Source organism: Myodes glareolus, chromosome 2 (assembly GCF_982192425.1).
Source record: "Myodes glareolus chromosome 2, mMyoGla1.1, whole genome shotgun sequence".
In the NCBI taxonomy this organism is placed as follows: Eukaryota; Metazoa; Chordata; class Mammalia; order Rodentia; family Cricetidae; genus Myodes; species Myodes glareolus.
In genome coordinates, this window is record NC_142027.1 from 91821949 (window position 1) to 91847436 (window position 25488).

General features: G+C 38.1%; 1 protein-coding gene across 1 annotated transcript in view; it reads left to right on the top strand.

The window, feature by feature from the left end:
* LOC148123064 (vomeronasal type-2 receptor 26-like) overlaps positions 1 to 25488 on the top strand; it is a 68964-nt gene that overhangs the window by 9189 nt on the left and 34287 nt on the right. The window contains exons 2-5 of the mRNA XM_087898005.1: positions 5442 to 5733; positions 7005 to 7820; positions 22200 to 22427; positions 25133 to 25256. Of these exons, the coding sequence (XP_087754131.1) occupies positions 5442 to 5733; positions 7005 to 7820; positions 22200 to 22427; positions 25133 to 25256 (1460 nt within the window). The remainder of the gene's footprint in view (positions 1 to 5441; positions 5734 to 7004; positions 7821 to 22199; positions 22428 to 25132; positions 25257 to 25488) is intronic.

A 25488-nucleotide genomic window follows, 5' to 3' on the forward strand; every position in this document is an offset into this window, starting at 1 on the left:
TGTCATTGTTCCTAATAGAGCCTAATAATATTACTATGCTAAAGGGACAAATATTTTGCCTACCTGCTCAATTCTTACCTTTAAATGGGAATTTCACTGCATACTTACCTCATACCTTCTCAGAGAAGCTTCATTTTCCAACAGATGGTGTTTAATACAGAAAACTATAAGTAGTCACCAACCAGATAATGAGAGATTGTGGAGTGCCCAGCTCTACATGAGACACGTTTGTCATTTACTCTTTCCCCTCAAAACTCAGAAGAGAGGGTAAAATTTTCTAAGAGTAGAGATAGTGCATGATTGGGTTGAAATTGTTTGTTCATTCAATGGCATGACCATGGCACACATGAACTGAGTGCACAAAACCATCAGGAAATGAATATAAACTCCTGACATTAATGGGAGAGAGGATCATGAATACTTCTCCTGCCTAAGGAGCCATTGGCAGTTTGTAGCTGCTCGGGGTAGGAAAATCAGTTTTCTTCAGGGTATGGTCACTGAGAGGATTCCCATTCTCCAGCAGAAGGCTTCACTCTCATGTATGCTCTGGTAGTGCAGAGCGACCTCTTTAGGGATTTACAGAGAATGCACTTGAATATAGGTGGAGAAAGTGTCAGGAAGGAAAAGGGAAAAAGAAGTGGTGAGTAAGTGATATGAATTTTATGAAAACACATTCTATGCAGGTAAGATATTCTCAAGTAATGAATAATACATACTTTAATAAATGTACTGGAGATAATTTGAAACAACTTTAAAAATAAAAAAGAAGTTGAGGGTTAGCAGAAAGGGATCTCCTTGTCCTCAGTAATTGCAGATTTCCACCTACACATATGGAAGGAGTTCAGTTGACAGTGTGAACTCTGATATTTCCTCTGGCTTATGTTGTTCCTGTGTCTTTATTGAATGACAGTCTGATATCCGCCAGCCTGTGTTACTAGGAGCCATTTTCCTTCTTTGATCATCAGAGCTCCTTAGCCACATTGAGGTGTGAATTCTAAGGGCTGGGTAGATTATCTCACTCTTTGGTACCAGGTCAGACCATACTGCCCTTGTTGCTGTATCATCAGAGGGTGACTCCACAGTGACATAAAACTGGAAAACCACTTTATCATGGGAACAGTACAGGTGTTAACACTTGGCAACGTGTTGGTTTTAAACCAGCAGGCAGGAGGATGCTGTGTGGATTTCAGACATACAACAGTAACTCTCAGGCTTCACTACAGTGATCAACAGATTCACAGATCTACATTCTTAACAGTCATGTGAGCTAAGGATCAGATGTTCCATTCAAACTCCAGTATGATTCTCTAATAAGAAGCTTGATTTGTGATTGCCCATGGCTGGACTCTCTTTCTTATGTCCTTCCTAGACTAGATTATCTGCTCTCTGATCCTTTAGTGCATAGCTTTCCTGCAATCCTGTTCTCTAAAAAGCCATGATTTGTTCTTTCTATCATTCAGAATTTGTGGCTGACTAAATACAGTACCCACACCCCGTGGAGTTTCCTTGATGTCAATGTGCTATATTGCTAAATCTTTAAAAAATTGTATATTGAAATTTTTTATTTTTTATTATTTATTAAAAATTTCCATTTCCTCCCATTTCCCTCCCCCTCCCCGCACACTTCCTTCCTCCTACCTCTCAAGTCCAAAGAGCAGTCAGGGTTCCCTACCTTGTTGGAAGTCCATGGTCCTCCCCCTCCATCCAAGTCAAGGAAGGTGAGCTTCCAAACAGACTAGGCTAACACAAAGAAAGTATATGCAGTACAATCGAAATCCAGTGCCATTGTCCTTGGCTTCTTTGTCAACTCTTATTGTCATCCACGTTCAGAGAGTCCGGTTTGATCACATGTTCCATCAGTTCCAGTCCTGCTGGCCTTGGTAAGCTCCCATTAGATCAGCTCTGCTGTCTCAGTGAGTGGGGGCACCCCTCGTGGCCTGACTTCCTTGCTCATGTTCTCCCTCCTTCTGCCCCTCATTTGGAATTGGGAGCTCAGTCCAGGGTTCCAACGTGGGTCTCTGTCACTATCTCCATTCATCGCCAGAGGAAGGTTCTATGGTGGTATGCAAGATATTCATCAGTGTGGCTATAGAATAGGGCCAGATCAGGCGCCCTCTACTCAGCAGACCAAGGAACAAGCTGGGGATATCCCCTTGGACACCTGGGAACCCCTCTAGAGTCAGGTCTCTTGTCAACCCTAAAATAGCTATAAACTTCCCTGCTCCCATATATACTTCCTCCATCCCAATGAGTCCCATTCCCCCAAACTCCCCCATCTTCCCCTTCTCACTTCTCTCTCCCACTGTTCCCTTACAAACACCCTACCCCCACCCCCAGTCTCTCAATTTTTGCCTGGCCATCTTGTCTACTTCCAATTTCTAAGAGGATAACTATATGTTTTTCTTTGAGTTCACCTTCTTATTTAGCTTCTGTAGGATCCCGAATTATAGGCTCATTGTTCTCTAATTATTACTAGAATCCACTTAAGAGTGAGTACATACCATATTGCTCTTTTTGGGTCTAGGTTACCTCACTCAGGATAGTGTTTTCTATTTCCATCCATTTGCTTGCAAAATTCAAGATGTCATTGTTTTTTACCACTGAGTAAAACTCTAATGTGTATATGTTCCACAATTTCTTTATCCATTCTTCCATTGAGGGGCATCTAAGTTGTTTCCAGGTTCTGGCTATTACAAATAAAACAGCTATGAACATAGTTGAACAAATGCTTTTGTAGTATGATAGGGCATCTCTTGGGTATATTCTCAAGAGTGGTATTGCTGGATCCTGGGGTATGTTGATCCCAAATATCCTGAGAAACCACCACACTGATTCCCAAAGCGGTTGCACAAGTTTGCATTCCCACAACAATGGATGAGTGTTCCCCTTACTCCACATCCTCTCCAGCAAAGGTTATCATTGGTGTTTTTGATTTCAGCCATTTTGACAGGTGTGGGAAGGTATCTCAAATTTGTTTTGATTTGCATTTCCTTAATCTCTAAGGAGGTTCAGCATGACCTTAAGTGTCTTTTTGCCATTTGAACTTCTCTGTTGAGAATTCTCTGTTTATTTCAGTGCCTTATTTTTTAAGTGGGTTAATTAGCATTTTAAAGTCTAGTTTATTGAGTTCTTTATATATTTTGGAGATCAGACCTTTGTCTGTTGCAGGATTGGTGAAGATCATCTCCCAATCAATAGGTCGCCGATTTCTCTTACTGACAGTGTCCTTTGCTTTACAGAAGCTTCTCAGTTTCATGAGGTCCCATTTATTCATAGTTGTTCTTATTGTCCGTGCTACAGGGGTTCTACGTAGGAAGTGGTCTCCTGTGTCCATGTGTTGTAGGCTACTTCCCACCTTCTCTTCTAACAGATTCAGTGTGCCCAGATTATTATTGAGGTCTTTAATGCATTTGGACTTGAGTTTTATGCATGGTGATAGATATGGATCTATTTTCATTCTTCTACAGGTTGACATTCAGTTATGCCAGCACCATTTGTTAAAGATGCTTCCTAGACTAGGTTACCTGCTGCCTGATCCTATAGTACATAGCTTTCCTGCAATCCTGTTCTTTAAAAAGCCATGATTTTTTTCTTTTTATCATGCTGAATTTGTGGCAGACTACATACAGTACTCACATCCTGTGGGGTTTACTTGATGTCAATGTGCTATATTGCTAAATCTTTAAAAAATTGTATGTTGAAATTTTTATATAATTACTTTTCCTTTGTTACTAAAAATAGTTTGTATACAATATATTTTGATCATTTGTCCTCTAGAACACCTCAACATTTAAAATATAATTCTCTTATTGCCTCCTTGTTACCTACTTCCAACTCTATCTTGTCTCCCAGGGCCATCTCCTCTCAAATTCATTTTTTATAATTATTGTTATTTAGAAAAATTCACACATATAAATAAGCATATATATATATATATATATATATATATATATATATATATATATATATATATATCCAACTGAATCAATTGTTTGGTGTAGAGTATTATTTTGTGTCATTGGAAAAATCGCAGTCTTGTACTCAAACGGAAAAAGAAAGGATTTATTCTAAAATCAAATTAGTATGATCATAACCAGTGAACACAGATTTAGGTGACCCAAGATCCATGTTCCCTTGAGTGGACATTCTTAGCTTTTAGGTTGTTGGAAGCCAGTTCTCTGTTAAGTTAATAGATATCAAGGGAATTTTACTCATTAGTTATAGGAGATTAACTCACCTCCAGAGAAGTCTGTAAATGGCTGTTTATACTGATGCAGTTAGCCTGGAGTAAGGTAATGAGCTTCTAGATCAGCAAAATTCCAACATCTCCACATCAATAAGTTGATATCAGCCAGTCACTGTAAACACAACTCTTTCCAGGAGTTCTCATACATGCACTTATACACATGCATACATTTATACACACGTCATTCATATGCACACATGTATACATTTATACATATGTGTACATTTCTACTGTTAAACACTCAGTATTGAATAATCCCCAGAGCAGACTGACGTCTCCCTCTCTCAATAGTGACACTCATCAGTTATGAACAACAGATTCTCTCTTAACATAGCATCTAGCTATAGAACTCAAAAACACATAGTATAAACAAATATCGTATTTTTTTGCTGCTTCCAACGGATCTCTAGGTAGAATCTCTCAGAGGAATCATGATTTCTCTTGCTTGCCTCCAGTAGGGCTAACCAGGCTCTCATCTAACCCAGGTTTTGAAAGTACCTCCTAAGAACCCCTCTTCAATCACCGAATACCAAAGTGAGAGAGACAATTTAGCCCACCTTCCTGTTTCCAAAGATTCCTTTCCTCTAAAATTGAGCACACTTTTACTACCCTCATGGATTTGGGAGCTTTCCCTCTTTTTCATATTCTATTTTTACTTATTATTTTACTTTCTTTGTTTCTTTCACTGGCAGGACACTCTACTCACTCATATAATCTGAAAGTTTAGAGAACAATTTTTTCTTTGTGTACTAGTTTCTGAAACTTCATAAAGAATTCCTTTTTATGTGTACAATTGCTTTGTCTATATGTGTGTGTGTGTATTGTGTGTGTGTGTGTCTGTTTGTGTGTGTGTGCTTCACATGTGTACCTGGTGCCTGCAGAGGCCAGAGGAGGACATGGATCCCCAGAAAGAAGATGTTGCAAACTATTGTAACCCAAAGAGTGGCTTCTGTACCTGAACCAGAATAATACACAAGAGCAGCAAGTTATTCCAGAAATGAATTATTGAAATATAATTCAAAATCCAAGAATTTCATTAGCCATGTCATGATGTTCCTGAGCTGTCGGCAGCTCATTCATACAGGTTTTACATGTAAGAAGAGAAATCAGGACTTAAAGTCCTTTTGTAAATTTGCTAAGGAGTTTCTGAGAATAATGGCCTGACTGTGCTCATCATTCTGCCCCTCCTGTTTAGGAAAAGATGGAAGAACTATCCATATTTGCTGACCTTATACTTTGCCATTGAGGAGATCAAAAAAGATGCCCACCTGCTTCCCAACACGACCTTGGGTTTCCACCTCTACAACGCATTTGACTATCACTACAGAATCTTAGAAGGACCTCTGATGTGGCTGTCTGGAAGGAGTGCGTTTATCCCTAACTACAAATGCAAAACTCAACATAAAGCTCTTGCAATCATTGCAGGAGTCAGGCCTGAATTTTCTGTTGCAATTGGAACACTTTTAGAACTCTACAAAGTTCCACAAGTAAGTTAATAATGTTCTGGTGACTACACTTACATAGAATACTATACCAAAAGAAAATGAAGAAGTTGTATATGATTACGTCCAGTGATTTAAAATTAAAGTAAGTGAATTACCTGGATTCTTCTATGATCAGTAAAGGAAAGAGTGTGGTGAAAAACATGAGCAGCAAATATTTGGATTTCCAAACAAATCACTTACTAGTACTGATGATTCTGTCTCCAAACATTGGCAAGATGTACTGTAGTAGATTATAACTGAGTGCTACTCACAAGTCAGAGTCTATAGCAGATAACTTACTTGCACAAGCTGAATCATAATAATCTCATACTTCATCCAATGGTTTATTGCTGACAGATAGAGGAACAGAAAGTCCAGGACATTTAAATAAATTTGGACACCCTCAAGGATATCACTAATGAAATGTTATAAGAAATTTATTTCTCATTCAGCAAACTAGATCTCTGAATAGCACTCACAGAGAAGAACTGCTCTAATAAATCCCCACACTGGCTCTTGCCAGGCACTTTTAAAGCAAAGCAGCCATCATTAGGCATCACTACAAACAGAAAAACATTAGATGAGGACCATGTTCAGGAGTAATCAATATTGGAAAATCAGACAGTGCAACACTGATTATTATCACATAGTTAGTAAATAATTGATAAATGTACTGGATCCTGATGTAAGAAAAATGATATACGTGATAATTTTTATCATTCTCAGATACTCACATCTTATATTAGTTGCTCAGTGATGACTCATCAAATCTATCGTTAGGGAAGGAGGAGGCAACAAAACATGATGATGTTCCCCTCGATCTTCATGCCTTGCTCTTTTCTAAATGCACAAGCTAAATCTATGCGCAAATTTGTTATTTACTTTCCTCAAACTAGAGGTTGTAGTAAAGACATTGATATGTAGTCAGACTGCAGCACTTGGTAATGCTTCTGCAGTCTTTCTCTAAAACAGATGCTCTGTTCCATTGTTACTGAAACAATAGAATTCTATTGTACCTTTCAAATCTGTCATGAAAAGCATACTGATCATTTCTTAGGTGCTTCAGAACTTTTAGTAGCTTTGGAGCCCATAGTACTTGAAATGACCATAGTGCATTACATGATGAGAGAGAGAAGCTAATCTCACAACAACACTCTCTTCACTAATCTTCAGTTCCCTGATCTTCTCTGTAAATAATAAACTCATTTCCACTCTAAGGGAGATAACTTTGAATACCTAGAAACTCAGAATCACTATTTTGTTTCCATCGTTAGGTCTCATATGGATCTTTTGATTCTGCATTAACTGGCAAAGATACATTTCCATCACTTTATCAGATGTCTCCAAAAGACAGAGCTCTAATCCAAGGGGTGATCGCTTTATTGCTGCACTTTGGCTGGAAGTGGGTGGGGCTCATTGTGTCTGATGATCTAAAAGGTAAGGAGTTCAGCTCTGGCCTGAAATCAGAGATGGCATCAGAAGATATCTGTGTAGCTTTTACTGTAAAACTCCCAGCTAATTGGAAGATTTACTCAAAATCTGAGTTTAGGTTGCTGAAGTTAAATCAAGATACACAAGTAAACGTGTATATAAACTATGCTGATATGAATGACATAGTGCTTTTATGCTACATAAATGGATTCATGTTAAACAGAAGGAAGGTGTTGATCATGACGAAGCCAGAGTTATTTTACTTAGATTCTGAATATCGTGAGCTGAATGATGATTTTGACATTGTTGGAGAAAGCTTATCATTTTCAAAACATCAAAATATCCCTGGATTCAAGCACTTTATCGAAGCACTTATGCCCTCTCAGTACCCAGAAGATCTTTACTTTCATAAATTCTGGTGGGACATATTTGAATGCACACCTCCTCCCTTATATTGTGGAACGTATATACCATGCCCACCAAATATATCTCTAGAGACTAAACAAGAAGAAAAGGTTGTGATGGTCACTTCTGAACCCAGGGTTTCCATATGGAATGCAGTGCATGCAGTAGCCCATGCCCTCCATAAAATGCTTTTGAGTAAAACAGAAATAGCTTGTCAAAAAGCTGCAAACAAGGACAAGCTTCTCCCTTGGCAGGTAAGTCTACCTCATAACCAAGTGAAACACTGGGAACTTATATTATTAGGTAGTAATTCATGGTATTCAAACACATAATACATTTTCACCTTATAATTAAAAGTATATGCAAAGTGAAAAGGGGTTCTTTCACAGTGGATGTGTATGTGTCTGTAAATATGGTGCATGCTTTGGGAAATGGTTGATTTACTTGCAAGGCATTAATTCTGTACATATTTCAGCAAATGGTTTCCTAGTTTGATCTGAAATTCTGTAAGACATTCAAAAGCAATTAATGTCAAAATTTGTAAATTCAATAATCATATTTATACATTCTCATGGAATATTTCTGATGTCACCACGTAGAGATATATTGACCACATTTAATCCAAGACCAAAGGGTTAAACTTTTTAAAAAGTAAAAATACCCTCCCATTGACTAAAAAGTATTTGATGAAGAAATTGCTTTTTATACTTTATTTACTCTGCTGCTATTTAATTAATTTATTTATATATTTATTTAGGGAAAAAACAGTCTTTTCTCATTTTACATACCAATACCAGTTCCCATTCCCTGCCCTCTTCTCACTCCCCACACCTTCCCCATCACCCATCCACTCCTCAGAAAGGGTAAGACTTCACACGGGGAGTCAATAGAGTCTACAACATCGCTTTGAGGCAGGATAAAGGCCTTCCCACCATGCCTTGGCTGAGCAAGGTATCCCTCCAAAAAGAATAGGTTCCAAAAAGTCAGTACAAGCATTAGGGGTAAATCCTGGTCCCACAACCAGGGACTCTACATTCTACCACAGCCATGCAACTGTCAACGATATTAAAAGTGCCTAGTTTGGTCCTATGCTGATTCACCCACTGTCAGAATGGATTCAGTGCGCTCCCATTCTCTCAGGTAAGCTGTTTCAGTAGGTAGCCCCATCATGGTCTTGACCCCTTTGATCATATTATTGTTCCACCCTCTCTGGGAACTCAGCTCAGTGCTTCATTATGAATTTTTGCATCTGCTTCCATCAGTTGCTGGATGAAGGTTCTATGATGACAATTAAGGTACTAATCAATCTGATTACATGGGAAGGCCAGTTCAGACACCCTCTTTACTATTGCTTAGGGTCTTAGGTAGGGACACCATTGTGGACTCCTAAAAATTTCTCTGCTGCCAGGTTTCTTGATAGTCCCATAATGGCTCCCTCCATCAATACAGCAATTTTCCTGCTCCCCCTCTCTATCATTCCCCCATCTCTTCTATCCCATTCCCTCAAGTTCTTCTCCCCCTCCCATTCTCCCCTCCTCCTCCCTTTTAACCCCCCTTTTGCCCACAATCCCAAGTTTCTAATTTTCTCAAGAGATCTTGTCTATTTCCCCTTACCAGAGGGATGTAATATATGTATTTGTATGTTTCTCTTAGGGTTCTCATTAATACCCAGCTTCTCTGAGGTGGTGAACTATAGGCTTGTTATCCTCTGATTCACATCTAATATTCTTTTATGAGTGAGTACATACAGTGCCCCTCATTCTGGGTCTGTGTTACCATATTCAGAATGTTTTTTTTGCCATCCATTTGCATGCAAATATCAAGATGTCATTGTTTTTTACCACTGAGTAGTACTCCATTGTGCAAATGTATCATATTTTCTTTATTGATTCTCTGGTTGAGGGAAATCAAGGTTGTTTTCAGGTTCTGGATATTACAAGTAATGTTACTATAAGCATGGTTGAGCAAATGTTCTTTTAATGTAATCGAGCATCTTTGGGTATATGCCCAGGAGTGCTTTTGCTGGGTTTTAGGTAGGTTGATTCCCATTTTCTAAAAAAGCACCATCCTGATATCCAAAGTGGTTGTATGACTTTGCACTCTGACTATCAAAGGAGTTTTCCCTTTACTCCACATCCTTTCCAGCATAAGCTATCATTGGTGTCATTGATCTTAGCCATTCTGACTGGTGTAAGATGGTATCTCAGAATTGTTTAATTTGCATTTTACTGACGGCTAAGGGTGTTGACTAGTTTCTTTACTGTCTTTCGATCATCTGTTATTCTCCTGTTGAGAATTCTCTGTTTGGTTGTAACTGCAATTTGAATTGGATTATTTGGTACTTTGATGTCTGGTTTATTGAATTCTTTATATTTTGGAGGTCAGGCCTCTGTCAGTTGTGTGGTTGGTGAAGATCTTTTTCCATTCTGTAAACTGAAGATTTGTCTTATTGATATTGTCCTTTGCCTTCAAGAAAGTTCTCAGTTTCAGAAGGTCCCATTAATTTATTGTTGCTCTCAGTGTCTGTGCTGCTGGAGTTATATTTAGGAGGTAGCATCTTGTGCCCATGCATTTAAGGCTACATCACAATTTCTTTTCTATGAGATTCGGTGTGGCTATATTTAAATTGAGGTCTTTAATCCATTTTGACTTAAGTTTTGTACATGGAGATAGAGATGGATCTATTTGCATTCTTCTACATGTTGACATACAGTTATGACAAGACCATTTGTTGAAAATGCTTTCTCTATTCCATTGTATAATTTTACCTTCTTGGTCAAAAATCAAGTGTTCATAGTAGTGTGGATTAATTCTATCATCTTTGATTCAGTTCCATTGGTCTGACTGTCTCTTTTTATGTAAAAAGCAAGCTATTTTCATTACTGTAGCTTTCTAATAGAGCTTGGTGTCAGGGATGGTGATGCCTCTGGATGTTCCTTTACTATACAGGGTTGTTGGTAGTTTGGGTTTTTGTTTTGTTTTGTTTTTCCATATGAAATTGAGCATTGTTATTTTGAAGTCTGTGAATAATTATGTTGGGATTTTATTGGGGAATGTATTCAATCTGTAAATTGATTTTGGTAGGATTGTCATTTTATTGTCTTATTCCTACCTATTCAAAAGCAGGAGAGATCTTTTGATTTTCTGATATCTTCTTCAATTTCTTTCTTCAAAGACTTAAATTTCTTGTTGTCCACACTTTAACTTCTTTGCTTAGTGTTAGTCCAAGATATTTTAGGTTATATGTAGCTATTATAAATGGTGATGTTTCTCTGATTCTTTCTTAGCACTTTTATCATTTCTATACATGAGGGCTATTGACTCTTTTGAGTTAATCTTGTATCCTGCCACATTACTAAAGGTGTTTATCAGCCATAGGAGTACCCCTATAAAATTATTGGGGAAACCTATGCATACTATCTTGTCATCTGCAAACAACCAATGTTTGACTTCCCACTTTCCAATTTACATGCCCCTGATGCCCTTTTGTTGCCTTATTGGTCTTGCGAGACCTTCAAGTGTTATGCTGAATAGATATGGAGAAAATGGACAGCCTTGTCTTGTCTCTGATTTTAGTGCAATATCTTTGTGTTTCTCTCTATTTAGTTTGATGTTGGATGTTGGCTGTCTGTATATTGTTTTGTTATATTTTGTTATTTTCCCTAAATCCCTCATTTCTTTAAGACCATGAAGGAGTGTTAGATTTTGTTGAATGCTAATGAGATGATCATATTGTTTTTCTTTTTCAGTTTATATGGTGGATTATATTGATAGATTTTCTCTTATTGAACAATCCTTGTATCTCTAAGATAATGTCAACTTTATCATCATGGAGGAATTTTTTATGATGTGCTCTTGAATTTGTTTTGCCAGTATTTTATTGAACATTTTGCATCAATGTTCATGAAGGCAATTGGTGTGTAATTCTCTTTCTTAGTTGAGTCTTTGCATAGTTTGTATATCAGAGTAATTGTGGTCTCATAAAAAGAGTTTGAAAATGTTCCTTCTATTTACATTATGTGGAACAATTTGAGGAGTATAGGTATTAGCACTATTTAGAAGTTATGGAAGAATTCTGTGCTGAAGGCATTGAGTCCTGGGGTTGTTTTGGTTGGGAGAATTTGATAACTGCTTCTGTTTCCTTAAAAGGTAAAAGGTCTATTTAAACTGTTCAGCTGGACTTGATTTAATTTTGATAAATAATATTTATCCAGAAAATTGTCCACTTCTTTTAAATTTTCGAATTTTGTAGAGTACAGGTTTTCAAAGTTTGACCTAGTGATTGTTATGATTTCCTCATGTTTGTTGTTTTGTCCCCCTTTTCATTTATGATTTTGTTAATTTGGATGTTCTATTTCTGTCTTTTGATTAGTTTGGATAAGGACGTCTATGTTGTTGGTATTATCAAAGAGTCAGCCCTTTGTTTCATTGATTCTTTGTATTGTTTTATTTGTTTCTATTTTACTGATTTCAGCCCTTAATTTGATTATTTCCTGTCATCTACTCCTCCTTGGTGAGTCTGTATCTTTTTGTTATGTAGTTTTCAGGTTCTGTAGTTTTCATGTTAAATTGCTAATGTGACATTTCTCCACTTTCTTTATGTAGGCAATCAGAGCTATAAACTTTCCTCTTAGTATTGTATTAATAGTGTCCCATAGGTATGGTTATGCTGTACACTCATTTTCATTGAATTCTTTCTTTTTTTCTTTCTTTCTATCTTGACCCATAGGTGATCAAATTCATTATTGTCCAATATTCATGAGTTTGTCAACTTTCTAAAATTTGCATTCTAACTTTAAGTCATGGTGATCCGGTAAGATACAGGGGGTTATTCCAAATTTTTGTATCTTTTGATGCTTCTTTTGTTAATGAGTACATGGCCAGTTTTAGAAAAGGATCTATGAGGTGCTGAAAAGAAGGTATATTCTTATGTGTTTGGGTGAAATGTTCAGTAGATGTTTGTTATGTTCATTAGAGTCACGACATCTGTTAGTTCTCTTATTTCTCTCTTAAGTTTCTCTCTGACTTATCTGTCCACTGATGAGAGTGGAGGGTTGAAGTCTCTTGCTACTACTGTGTGGGGTTTGATGTGTGAATTAAGCTTTAGTAATGTTAATTTTACACATGTGGGTGCTCTTGTAACATAGATGTTCAGAATTGAGACTTCCCCTTGTTTCATTTTTCCCGTGATGATGAGTATGAAGTGTCCTCCATCTCTTTTTATTGATTTTAATTTGGAGTCTATTTTGTTGCATATTAGGATAGCTACGCCTGCTCGTTTGTTAGGTCCATTTGATTGGAAAATCTTTTCTCAGTCCTTTACTCTAAAGTATTATCTGTCTTTGTAGATGAGGTATGTTTGTTGTATGTAGCAGAAAAATGGAATCTGTTTGTGCTCTTGTTAGCCTGTGCTTTTTTTATATGTGAATTGAATCCTTTGATATTGATATATTTATGACAAGTAGTTTTTGATTCCTGTAATTTTTCTCTTACAATGATTGTGTGATTTCCTACTGTTGGGTTTGATGGTATGAGGTGATCTATTTCCTGTGTTTTCAGAAATATAGCTGGCAGCCTTGTGTTGGAATTTTCCCTCTAGTTCTTTCTGAAAGACTGGGTTAATGGATAGGTATTGTTTAAACCTGGTTTGTCATGGTTTCCTCCATCTATGATGATTCAAAGTTTTGCTGGATACAGTAGACTAGTCTTAAAACCATGACCTCTGTAAGAGGTTCTTCTGTCTATATGTTGCTTTCATTGGTTAAATAAAAAAAAACTACCTTGGCCATTTGATAGGGCAGAACTTAGATAGGTGGACTAGACTGAACAGAATGCTGAGAAGAAGGACAGACAGGCAGATGCCATAAATCTCCTGCCTGAGATGGACAGATGTTAGAATCTTGCCAGTAAGCCACAGTCATGTGACAATACACATGTTTAATAGAAATGGGTAAATCAAGATGTAAGAGTTAGCCAGTAAGAGGCTAGAGCTAATGGGCCAGGCAGTGATTTAATTAATACAATTTCTATGTGGTTATTTCGGGGGGTAAGCTAGCAGGGCAGCCAGGAGAAAAAGCAGGCCCACTCATCCCACTACAAATCTCTTAGTGTCTAGAACACATCTGTCCAGGATCTTCTTAATTTCAGGATTTCCATTAAAAAGTCAAGTTTGTAATTCTGATAGGTCTGCCTTATATGTTACTTGATCTTTTCCCCTTACAGCTCTTAATACTATTTCTTTATTCTTACATTTAAACATTTTTATTTTTATATGGTGAGGGGACTTTTATGTCCAGTCTATTTGATGTTCTGTAAGCTCTTTGAACCTTTATAGGCATCTCATACTTCATGTTGTGAAAGTTTTCTTCTAGGATTTTGTTGAATTTTTTTCTGTGCTTTTGAGTTAAAATTCCTCTCCTTCTTCTACCCTAATATTCTTAGGTTTGATCTTTTTTATGGTGTCCTAGCATTCTGGGATGTTTTGGGTTAAGAATTTGTTGGATTTAGCATTTTCTTTAACCAATGAATCTATTTGCTCTATTGTATCTTCAACTCCTGGCATTCTCTCTTCCATCTCTTGTATTCTGATGGTTATGCTTTCTTCTGTACTTATTTCTTCCTTACACAGATTTTTCATTTTCAGAATTCCCTTGGTTTGTGTTATTTTATTGCCTGTTTTTCAGTTTCTAAGTCTTGAACTATTTGAACTGTTTGTTTCACAAGTATTGTTTTTCTTGGGTTTCTTTGGTTTCTTTAATAAACTTATTGATTTCTTCTAATTTTTGTCTGTCTTTTCCATTTCTTTAGAAACTTTTCATTTCCTCTTTAAGTTATTATCCTCATAAAATTATATTTAAGGTTATTTCATTCTACATCTTCTATGCTACGATGTTCAGGTCTTCCGTTGTATGACCATTAGGTTCTAGTGTTACCATGTTGCTTTTTAGGTTGTTAAATGTATTTTTGCATTGACAACTACCTATCTCTTCCTTGAATTGGTGGTAGTATTGTGTTTGCCTCTTTCTACAATCCTTGCAGTTGGTATATGTGTCTCACGGATCCTCTCTGAGACTGATTGTTGCAGTTGCTCTCTCTGTCTTAGGGAGCTGCTCTTGGTCTGCTCTGTGCAGTCACTTTCTGTGTCTCATGGGACCACTGAAGTCTCTGGGGATGGGGGTATGTGAGTGGAGTGGGACTTGTAGCTTACAGGGTTTGATTGACAGGGGTTGGAGCAGCCTATGTACAGGATATTTGCCTTCAGACAGGTAAGTTTAGTGGAGGCAGATAGAGGAAGGGCCTGGAGTTTTGCCCCAGGGTTAGGCTAGGGTCTAAAGACTGAAATATCCAGTTGGGGGGTTGGTTACTTGTCACTCAATCTGTTCTGTGCAGTTGCAGGCTGAGCCTAAGAGAACAGATGAGGTCACTTTGGATGGATGGTTTAGATAGCAGAGTGGGACTTGTAGCTTATGGGTATGATCAATGCAGTGGGTAGAGCAGTCGATCTGCAGGATACTTGCCTGCTGTCCAGTTAGTGAAGCTCCAGTTTATTTACTCTTAAATGAGATTTTAAAAATGATGAAACTCAAGACTGTGCTTCCATTACTAAAGGTTAGAACACAGATGGTGCTCACAAACATAGGCCATATCTCTATCTATTAGTGGTAAGTGGATATGTTTGGGTTTTAAACCAATTCTATAAGCCAATCTTATAAACTTAAAATCACTTCTACTCTTGAGCACCCACCTTCAAATAGGTTATCACCAAGAAGGTTGTTGACCAAGTCAAGTAAACTTTTCATTCAGTCAAATATAGTCTATTAAAAAATTAACTCTACATGTTTTCTCTATTATGTAGTTCTTACTAAAATGAATAACAATAACATGTGACATAGACTTTGACACAGTTTGTGAACATGGCTTCCACAGATGTTAAGTTAGTATGTCTCTTGTACATATAACTAAATACCTATGAAACAGGTCTTTATATCACAAGATGCTAATTAGTTGACACAACAGTGAATCTCAGAATTGAAGTATTAACCCATTGTATTAATTCTAATGATTATATAGAGGGATGGCTCAGCAGTTAGGTTCCTCTTATACAGGAACCGACTTTGGTTGTTCATACACACCTTGTGACTCACAACTATGTGTAAGTTCCATTTTAGGAATCATACATGCAGTTTGGGTATATGCATACATATAGACAGTACACAGAAATGAAAAGAACACAAATCTAGATACTTGCTGCTCTTTAGAAGACCAGGGTTCAGTTCCAAGTATCTGAAAAGCAGCTTACAACTGTCTGTAACTCTTCTTGTGGGGAACCAAGCTGTAGTAATGAGTTGCGGGCAGGCCTGCTTTTCATCCTGCCCAGCTCCCGCACGGCTAGCTTAGTCCCAGAAATAATAACACACAAATTGTATTCATTTAAGCACTGCCTGGCCCATTATCTCTAGAGAGTTAGTTACTGACTAACTCTCATATCTTGATATTAACCCATTTCTATTAATCTGTATCACACCATGAGGTGTGGCTTACCGGGAAAGATTCAGCATGTCTGACCTGGTGGCTGGCTTCATGGCATCTGGCTCATAGCTCTCTTCCCAGCATTTTGTTCTGTTTACTCTGCCTACCTAATTTTCTGTCCTATCAAGGGGCCAAGGCAGTCTCTTTATTGACCAATGAAAATAACACAATAGACAGATAACCCTCCTCCATCATTTCCCCTTTTTCTGTTTAAACAAAAAAGAAAGGCTTTCATTTTAACATAGTAAAATTACACATAACAAAACAGTTATCAAGCAAGAATTACAGTCACAATATTTATAACTATATCTTTATCATAATAATAGAAAACTATAACTATGACTATCCATTCTTCAACTTCAAAGACTCCAGAAGGATATAATATTACCTAAGTAAACAAGTAAGCAACTTCCAAAACTCTAGAAATGACAGAGACATCTCGCTGCCTGGACAATCACCCAAAGTTTCTCTGTATCGTTGGGGCACCCATCTTCAGCCTTCAGGCCCATAATATCCAGAGACATTTCCATGAAACAGGAAATTTCAAAGGCAATTCAGTCACTATCTGCTGTGTCCTGCAGAATGTCTCGCAGACTCTTTCATGAATCAGGAACCCCGAAAGATCATCTCACCTTTAGGCAAGTTCAGCAGTCCTCTCTCTGCGGGTTCTCTGTGTCCAGTTTATATAACAGTCCAGGCAAGAGCAGTTTCTTGCCCAAATGGCTAACCAACTCCATAAGGAGCCTCTTTGATGCTCATCTTCCTCTTGAAGTAGATTGGTGCTGCCAGGAGCAGACGTGTCTCATTGTCATGAAAAGTCCTAAGTTATTAAAACATTAAATGCCATGTTCTGTAGTCTTTGAAAGATATGAATGTCTATCTGAAATATATCTGTGCACTTCTAGAAAATCAGACTAACATTATTACAAGCTTGACTATTATCAATATTATCCATTAACAACCTATATTTTCTAATTATACATTACATTTTTAAAATGAACTGCACAATCACAATACATCAGTCAAGATCAGAAATATATATACATATAACAAAATTGACCTTAAAATCCATACCAATGAAATTATTCATATCTATATCATATCCCCCCTTTAAATGTAAAAGAACATTTATAAACAATATTTAGGAATATGGACGTAGTTATTTCTCTCCAAACTTCTTCCTGCTGTATAGGGGCACAGTTAATCAGGTCTTTCATGGTATAACCTGTCTGCCAGGTTCATCTCAGTCGGCAGTTGAGTGAAGAAATGTTTTTTTTTGTTTTTTTTTTAGTAAATTTTATTAAATTATAAAAGTTTCCATTTCCGCCCCCCCTCCCAACACCCTCCCACTCCCCCCACTCCCCCCCTCCTTCCCCTCCGTCCCCCAGGGCAGTCAGGGTTTCCTGCCCTGTGGGAAGCTCCAGCTCCCTCCCCCTCCCTCCAGGTCCAGGAAGGCGAGCGTCCAAACAGACTGGATCCCCAAAATCCAGCATATGCAGAGCAAACAGGTCCCAGTGTCATAGTCAATGGCTTTTCAGAAAGACCCCGGGCCAGCCACAGTCAGAGAATCCGGCCAAATTCCGAGAATCTGGCTAGATCACGTCCTCGTTCAGTCCCAGTCCGGCTGGCCCTGGTAAACTCTCATCAGATCCGTTCCCTTGTATCAGTGGGTGATAGCATCCCTCGCAGTACTGATTTCGTTTTTCATGTTCCTCCTCCTTCCGCTCCCCCTCCGGACCTCGGGGCGCTCAATCCGGTGCTCCAATGTGGGCCTCCGACTGCATAGCCGTCCTTCGCCAGAGGAAGGATCTATGGTGATAAGCAAAATATACATCAGTATGGTCATGGGCCACGGCTGATTCAGGCACCCTCTCCTCTGTCCAGAGAGCAATCTGGGGGATTTCTCCTTGGACCTGGGATCCCATATATAATCAAGTCTCCTGTAAACCCTAAAATGGCTCCCTTAGTTGAAATATATTGTTCCCTGATCCCATATTCATCCTACCTCCCTCCCCCCCCCCATCCCCAGCCACCAAGCTTTCCCCGTTCCTCTCCTACTCCCTTCTCTCTAGTCCTCTCCCCCTCCATCGACCCTCCCACCCCCCCATGCACCCGAGGTTACCTGGGACTCATGTATATTTCCTACCTCCTGGTGGATAGCTAAATAATCTTCATCAGGTTCATCTTCTTATTTAGCTTCTCTAGGATCACGAATAATAGGCTCAAAGACCTTTAATTATGGTTAGAATCCACTTATGAGTGAATACATACCGTGTTCCTCTTTTTGGGTCTGGCTTACCTCACTCAGTAAAGCGTTTTCTATTTCCATCCATTTGCATGCAAAATTCAAGATGTCATTATTTTTTACCGCCGAGTAAAACTCTAATGTATATATGTTCCACACCTTTTTTAACCATTCTTCTATTGAGGGGCACCTAGGTTGTTTCCATGATCTGGCTATTACAAATAGTGCAGCTATGAACATAGTTGAACAAATGCTTTTGTAGTATGTTAGGGAATCTTTAGGGTATATTCCCAAGAGTGGTATTGCTGGGTCCTGAGGGAGGTTGACTCCCAGTTTCCTGAGAAACCGCCACACTATTTCCACAGTGGCTGCACGAGTTTGCATTCCCACCAACAATGGATGAGTGTTCCCCTCACCCCACATCCTCTCCAGCAGAGGCTATCGTTGGTGTTTTTGACTTTAGCTATTCTGACAGGTGTAAGATGGTATCTCAAAGTGGTTTTGATCTGCATTTCCCTGATCGCTAGGGAGGTTGAGCATGACCTTAAGTGTCTTCTGGCCATTCGAAGTTCATCTGTTGTGAATTCTCTGTTAAGTTCAGTACCCCATTTTTTAATTGGGTTAATTAGAGTTTTAGTGCCTAGTTTCTTAAGTTCTTTGTATATTTTGGAGATCAGACCTTTGTCTGATGAGGGGTTGGTGAAGATCTTCTCCCAGTCAGAAGGCAGCCTTTTTGTCCTACTGACAGTGTCCTTTGCTTTACAGAAGCTTCCCAGTTTCAGTAGATCCCATTTATTCATTGTTTCTCTTATTGTCTGTGCTGCTGGGGTCCTACTTAGGAAGAGGCCTCCTGTGCCTAAATCTTGTAGACTACTTCCCACTTTCTCTTCTATCAGGTTCAAAGTGGACGGATTAATGTTGATGTCTTTAATCCATTTGGACTTGATTTTTGTGCATGGTGATAGATATGGATCTACTTTCATTTTTTTTACAGGTTGACATCCAGTTATGCCAGCACCATTTGTTAAAGATGCTTTCCTTCTTCCATTGTATACCTTTGGCTCCCTTGTCGAAAATTAGGTGTTCATAAGTTTGTGGGTTAATATCTGGGTCTTCTATTCGATTCCATAAGTCGACTTCTCTGTTCTTATGCCAATACCAAGCTGTTTTCAATAACAAAATTGACCTTAAAATCCATACCAATGAAATTATTCATATCTATATCATATCCCCCTTTAAATGTAAAAGAACATTTATAAACAATATTTAGGAATATGGACGTAGTTATTTCTCTCCAAACTTCTTCCTGCTGTATAGGGGCACAGTTAATCAGGTCTTTCATGGTATAACCTGTCTGCCAGGTTCATCTCAGTCGGCAGTTGAGTGAAGAAATTTTTTGAGGGTGTTCACAGAAACCTTTCAGGAGGGCGTGGTCTATCATACCATATTGGGATAGAAGCAATCCACAGGGTCTCATCCTCTGTGAAAACAAAAGAAGAACCTCCTTTCCAAAGTATCATATCCTTAGATCCAAATTTAGAAGTCAAGGTATTTTCAACATATCTATCTTGGATTAGTTTAGCAGCATTTATAAACAAATATCTTTTAGCAGCTGTTGCTCCTTCCTCAGCATTCAAACAATTCAAAGACAGCATAATAGCATATAGTATCAAGATTCTCTGTGTATTTTCCATCTTTATGCAGCTTTATTTTTAACCTCTATTTCTTTTATTTTTACTTTTACTTTTTGACACAGGTTCTCTGTATATCTTTGTCCTGGAATAATTCTGTAGACCAGGCTGTCCTTGAACTCACAGAGATCTGTCTGTCTCTGCTCCCCAGTGCTGGGATTAAAGGCGTGTGCTACCACACCTTGAACTCAGAGATCCTTCTGTCTCTGCCTCCCAGTCATTGTGATTAAAGATGTGTGCTACCACACCTTGAAGTCACAGAGGTCAATCTACCTCTACCACTTGAAGTCACAGAGGTCAATATGCCTCTACCTCCCGGGCATTGGGATTAAAGGTGTGTACCACCACACCTAACTACTCTCTTTTTACTTTAAGAAATTTAACTTTTATCCTGCATTTATTTGTAACACATTATAAACCATTTAGAGGTTTTCTTCGTCTTTGAATCTCTCTTTACTGTATATCTCTCTTTTTCTGACCACATGAGTCTTTAATTTACCAAGCAATATCGGTAGGACTAAAGCCGTGGCTTTGACAGCTAGATCCAGTCCATTATTTTGCTTTCCATCATCATGGCTGAGGTACCAGCCAGAGCTGTGTTCACTGCCACAACTCTATGGCGTTTCAAGGTCCTTGCCAGCAAGCTGCAGCATTCTGCTCACAGACCACACTCAGTCGGACTGCCTGCCTGAAAGAGTCAGAGATTGCCCTGGCAGGACAGTCCAGAAAGCCGGCATTTTAAAACAGCGCAGCTTTATTCCTGCTATGGCTGAAAACCGAAAAGCATGCATTCAGTTTTTCACCAACACCATTTAAGTGTTTCGTGGCAGGACCTCTTAATGAGCTACAAAGTTTTGCAGCTAAAGCTGAGCCAGGAAGCCTCCCTTAGATGAGAGTGCTTGCTTGCTCTAGCAAACAGAGTAGACCTGAGAAATTGCTGCTACCAACAAAACATGCTTTACTCTATTCTTTCCCAAGCTTTCTCAAGCTTTCTGTGGATTCAGTTATCCACGTTGGCGCCATCTGTAGAAATGAGTTGCGGGCAGGCCTGCTTTTCATCCTGCCCAGCTCCCGCACGGCTAGCTTAGTCCCAGAAATAATAACACACAAATTGTATTCATTTAAGCACTGCCTGGCCCATTATCTCTAGAGAGTTAGTTACTGACTAACTCTCATATCTTGATATTAACCCATTTCTATTAATCTGTATCACACCATGAGGTGTGGCTTACCGGGAAAGATTCAGCATGTCTGACCTGGTGGCTGGCTCCATGGCATCTGGCTCATAGCCCTCTTCCCAGCATTTTGTTCTGTTTACTCCGCCTACCTAATTTTCTGTCCTATCAAGGGGCCAAGGCAGTCTCTTTATTGACCAATGAAAATAACACAATAGACAGATAACCCTCCTCCATCACCAAGCACCATTTTCAATCCTTCAACAAGAAAATTACACACAAATTAAAATGAATTAATCTAAAAATAAATCTTTTAAAATTCTAATTAAAGCTCTGAATTTTTGGATTTTGATTTGCATACAATAAGGTTCATATCAAATTTAAAAGACAAATTATGTGATTCAAACTAAATCTAAGAAGAATGAAGGCAGTTACTAGGTCTCTTTATAGTTCCTGAAGCAAAAATGACACAAAAAATTGCTGCATATTTAATACACATTTTTATGAATTAGGAGCTTTGTGTGAACTCCTGCTAATATTATAAGGTCAAGATACTGTGTATATCTACATGTATTCCTAGCTACTTAACTGACTGTACAGACAAATGTTCATTGTTTGCTAAAAAAAGATAAATATCTTAATGCCTATACACCCAAATACATAGTATTGCTTACATTTTTACTTCAGTTTCACTTAAAAACATGTATATTTTCTAATTGGAGACACAGGGCCTTGGTTCCACACAGAACATGCTTCCAACTATGCTGTGTTTAACCACTTAGATGCCATTTCTATTTACGTTCCCCTACTCCTACTTTAGTTTCATGAGGAGCAAAGTTCATCTCACTGGAAAAACTTGGGAGACAATGATTCAAATGAAGCCTTTTCAAAAAGGAATCCAGAATAGTGAGAGAGAACTAGGATTGTTCTTAAGAACCATAAAAGTGAGAAACTTTTATGCACCACTCTTAACCAAATGATGTCTCTCTCCAGCTTCATCCATTCCTGAGAAAAATTCAATTTACAAGCACTGATGGAGAACAAATATGCTTTGATGAGAATAAGAATCATGTGGAAAAATACGATATACAAAATTTTATTGTACACGATAGACGCTATACATTTCTAGTTAAAGTAGGAGAGTTTGTCTCCACAGGTCCACAAGATCAAGGCTTATTCATCAATGAAGTTATGATCAAATGGCCAAGAAACTTCAATAAGGTCTGACAAAATTTCAACCTTTAATGTGCTGAAAAACATCTACAAAAGTTCTGTGAATTGTATGGTATATCTTTGAAATTTTCAAATAATTCTCTTTTATAACATATTTTATTTTTTAAAAAAGAAAACAAATTATCTTTTTTATTTTACATACCAATCCCAGTTCCCTCTTCCACCTTTACTCCCATTTCCTTCACCTATCCCTACACTCCACCGCCATGCACTCCTCAGAAAGAGTAAGACATATTGTTTGTGGTAAGGTCCAAGGCCCTCCCTACTATACCCAGGCTGAGCAAGGTATCCATCCAAAGAGAATAGGTTCCAAAAAGCCAGTACAAGCAGTAAGAATAAACTATAGTGCCACTGACAGTGTCCCTGCAGTCTGCCTATCCATACAACTGTCATTGTTGTATAACAATGACAATGGGGGATGGAACAGTGGAAGAGAAGGAGAGAAGGGGAGGGGAAGGAGAACTTGGAGGAACAGGATAGTTGACTTGGAGGAAGGATAGAGATCAGAGCATGGAAAGAGTCTAGATTGGTCCTATGCTTGCTCCCTCCCTATCTGGCTGGAGTTGGTGAGCTCTAATTAGCTCAGGTAAACTGTTTCAGTGGGTGTTCCCATCAAGGTCTTGACATCTTTTCTCATATTCTCACTCCTCCCACTCTTCAAATGAACTTTGAAAGCTCAGCAAGTGTTCCACTGTGGGTCTCTGCCTCTGTTTTCATCAGTTGCTGGATGAAGGTTCTATGGTGATATTTAAAGTATTCATCAATCTGACTAGAAGGCAAGTCCAGTTTGAACACCACTCCTCTATTGCTTAGGGTCTTAGCTGGTGTCATTCTTTTCGATTCCTGGGAATTTCTCTGGAGCCAGGTTTCTTGCTAGCCCCATAGTTGCTACCTCAATCAAGATATCTCTTTTCTTGCTCTCATCTCTGTCTTTCCTCCATCTCAACTACTCCATTCCCTCAAGTTCTCCTCCCCCTCTCCTCTCGTCCTCTTCCCCTTGAACCCTTTAATCTTCCCCATCCACATGCTCCCAATTTTATCAGGCAATCTTATCTATTTGCCCTTTCAAGGTTATCTATGTATGGTTTGCCTGTATTATATGTTCTTAGCTCTGTTGTGAGCTTGTGTGTGAATGCTCATGCAGTGAGTGCATGTGCTGTTGAGGCCACAGTCAGAGTGAATACCATCTTATCATCTGCAATTCTTCTCCATTTTATTATAAACACAATCTCTCTCTGAACTCCTTGCCTTCTGATTTAGCTTTCCTTACTGTTCAGCATGCCACAGGCTGTCTCCTTTTCTCCATGACTGCCATAACAGGATAACAGGCACACAGTTTGGCACCTGACTTTCCTATACTTCCATTCTGCATGTCCAAATTCAGGACTGCGTGCTTATGTGGGAGTCACAATAAATATTGAGAGATCTCTTTTATTCTATTTGATGTCTTTTATTTAAAAAAATCATTTTTTTTAATTTTACATATATATATATATACATGAACATGTACATATACATATACAAACAAACAAGAACATATTGTTAGCTAATTCCTGTAGAGAGAATTAGTTTAAATTAAATTTGAACTTGTATGTATTTATTAATATTATAATGAATTAATAGATCAGTGTACATGGCTATATATACAATTATATGTATATTTCTGTGTGTATACACATGTACACAATCATATGCATACATATGCACATTTTATTATACATGCATGTTGAATCTAATTGCATCTCTCCATTGAACACAATTCATACTCAAACTTTTCCATAGTCCTTATAAAGAATATGTAAATTAAGAATGTTTATATAATCATCTCTATAATGAATGTTTGTAAATTACCTTATTTGTGTGCTGGGACCTGACCTCAGGTTTCTCTGCAAGAGTAGGGTGAACTCTTAATGGTTGGGCCAGTTCTCCAGCCCAATATACTTGTTAATATGTAGTTATTTATGAGACAGAAACTGAGTCCAATTTAGGACAAGAAGCATGTCTAAAGGAAAGACAGGAATATTTTCTTGCACACCCAATTTCTAGAAATATTAACTAGCTGATGTTTTGCTAAAAGTATAGTGGTTAATGTAATTAACTTAGAAGTAAATTGGTTTTAAAATTTGAAAGAAAAAGCATGGTATTACTCTGAGTATGGGGAGTCAAGGATAAAACTCACAGTAATGGATCATATTTCAGTATCTCTGGAACATTCAACATGTAATGAAGTCAGGGGAAGCTATGATCACCTACCAATGGCCAAACTCTCTTTCATGGGACATGTCAATCAGAGTGATTGGTTATAACTACAAGCTTGGTAAGCTAAAAGTAGAAGTAGATAGGCAAGAGTGACTGGGTTTCTGCCCGACAGTTCATCTGATTTGTAATTCATACAAGGAAGGAGTTTTTGCTTGCTCTTTCACAGAGAAAATATATGGATGTTCTACACTTATCACAAATGCTAACTGAAGTGATTCACAGGTTGTTCAGCATAAAGAAAACTTTGAACATTTGATATCTTGAAGTGTGATAACTTCAAATCTACACTCTACACTCCCGTATGACCTCACAGTGCCTCATAAATATGTATAACTTTCATAATCTTCATGCAGTTTAAATTGCTTTGGTTAAAACTACATTAAGCCTGTGACTGATGTGCAAAATTATGACTAGGTTTTCTATTTTGCCCTTAGACTCCTCAATCTATATGTACACAGAGCTGTGGTCCAGGTTTCTGGAAAATTATAGAAAAAGACAGACCTATCTGCTGTTTTTCTTGTGTGTTTTGTCCAGAGAGACACGTTTCCAATCAAACAGGTAATAAAATACTTTTTCTCAAACTTCTTTTTAATGTATAAGGAGAAAGACAAGAGGTGACCATTATCTTGTAATACAGCATGGAGAACCCATGTCTCTTTGATTCATCTCCATATTGATTAGTAATCACTGATGATTGCACACAATGTGTAAAAACATTTTTGTGGCAATCCTCATGTTATTGTGTCATTTGCATCCCTATTTCCAAACCTTCCTTTTCTTGTATGGTGGC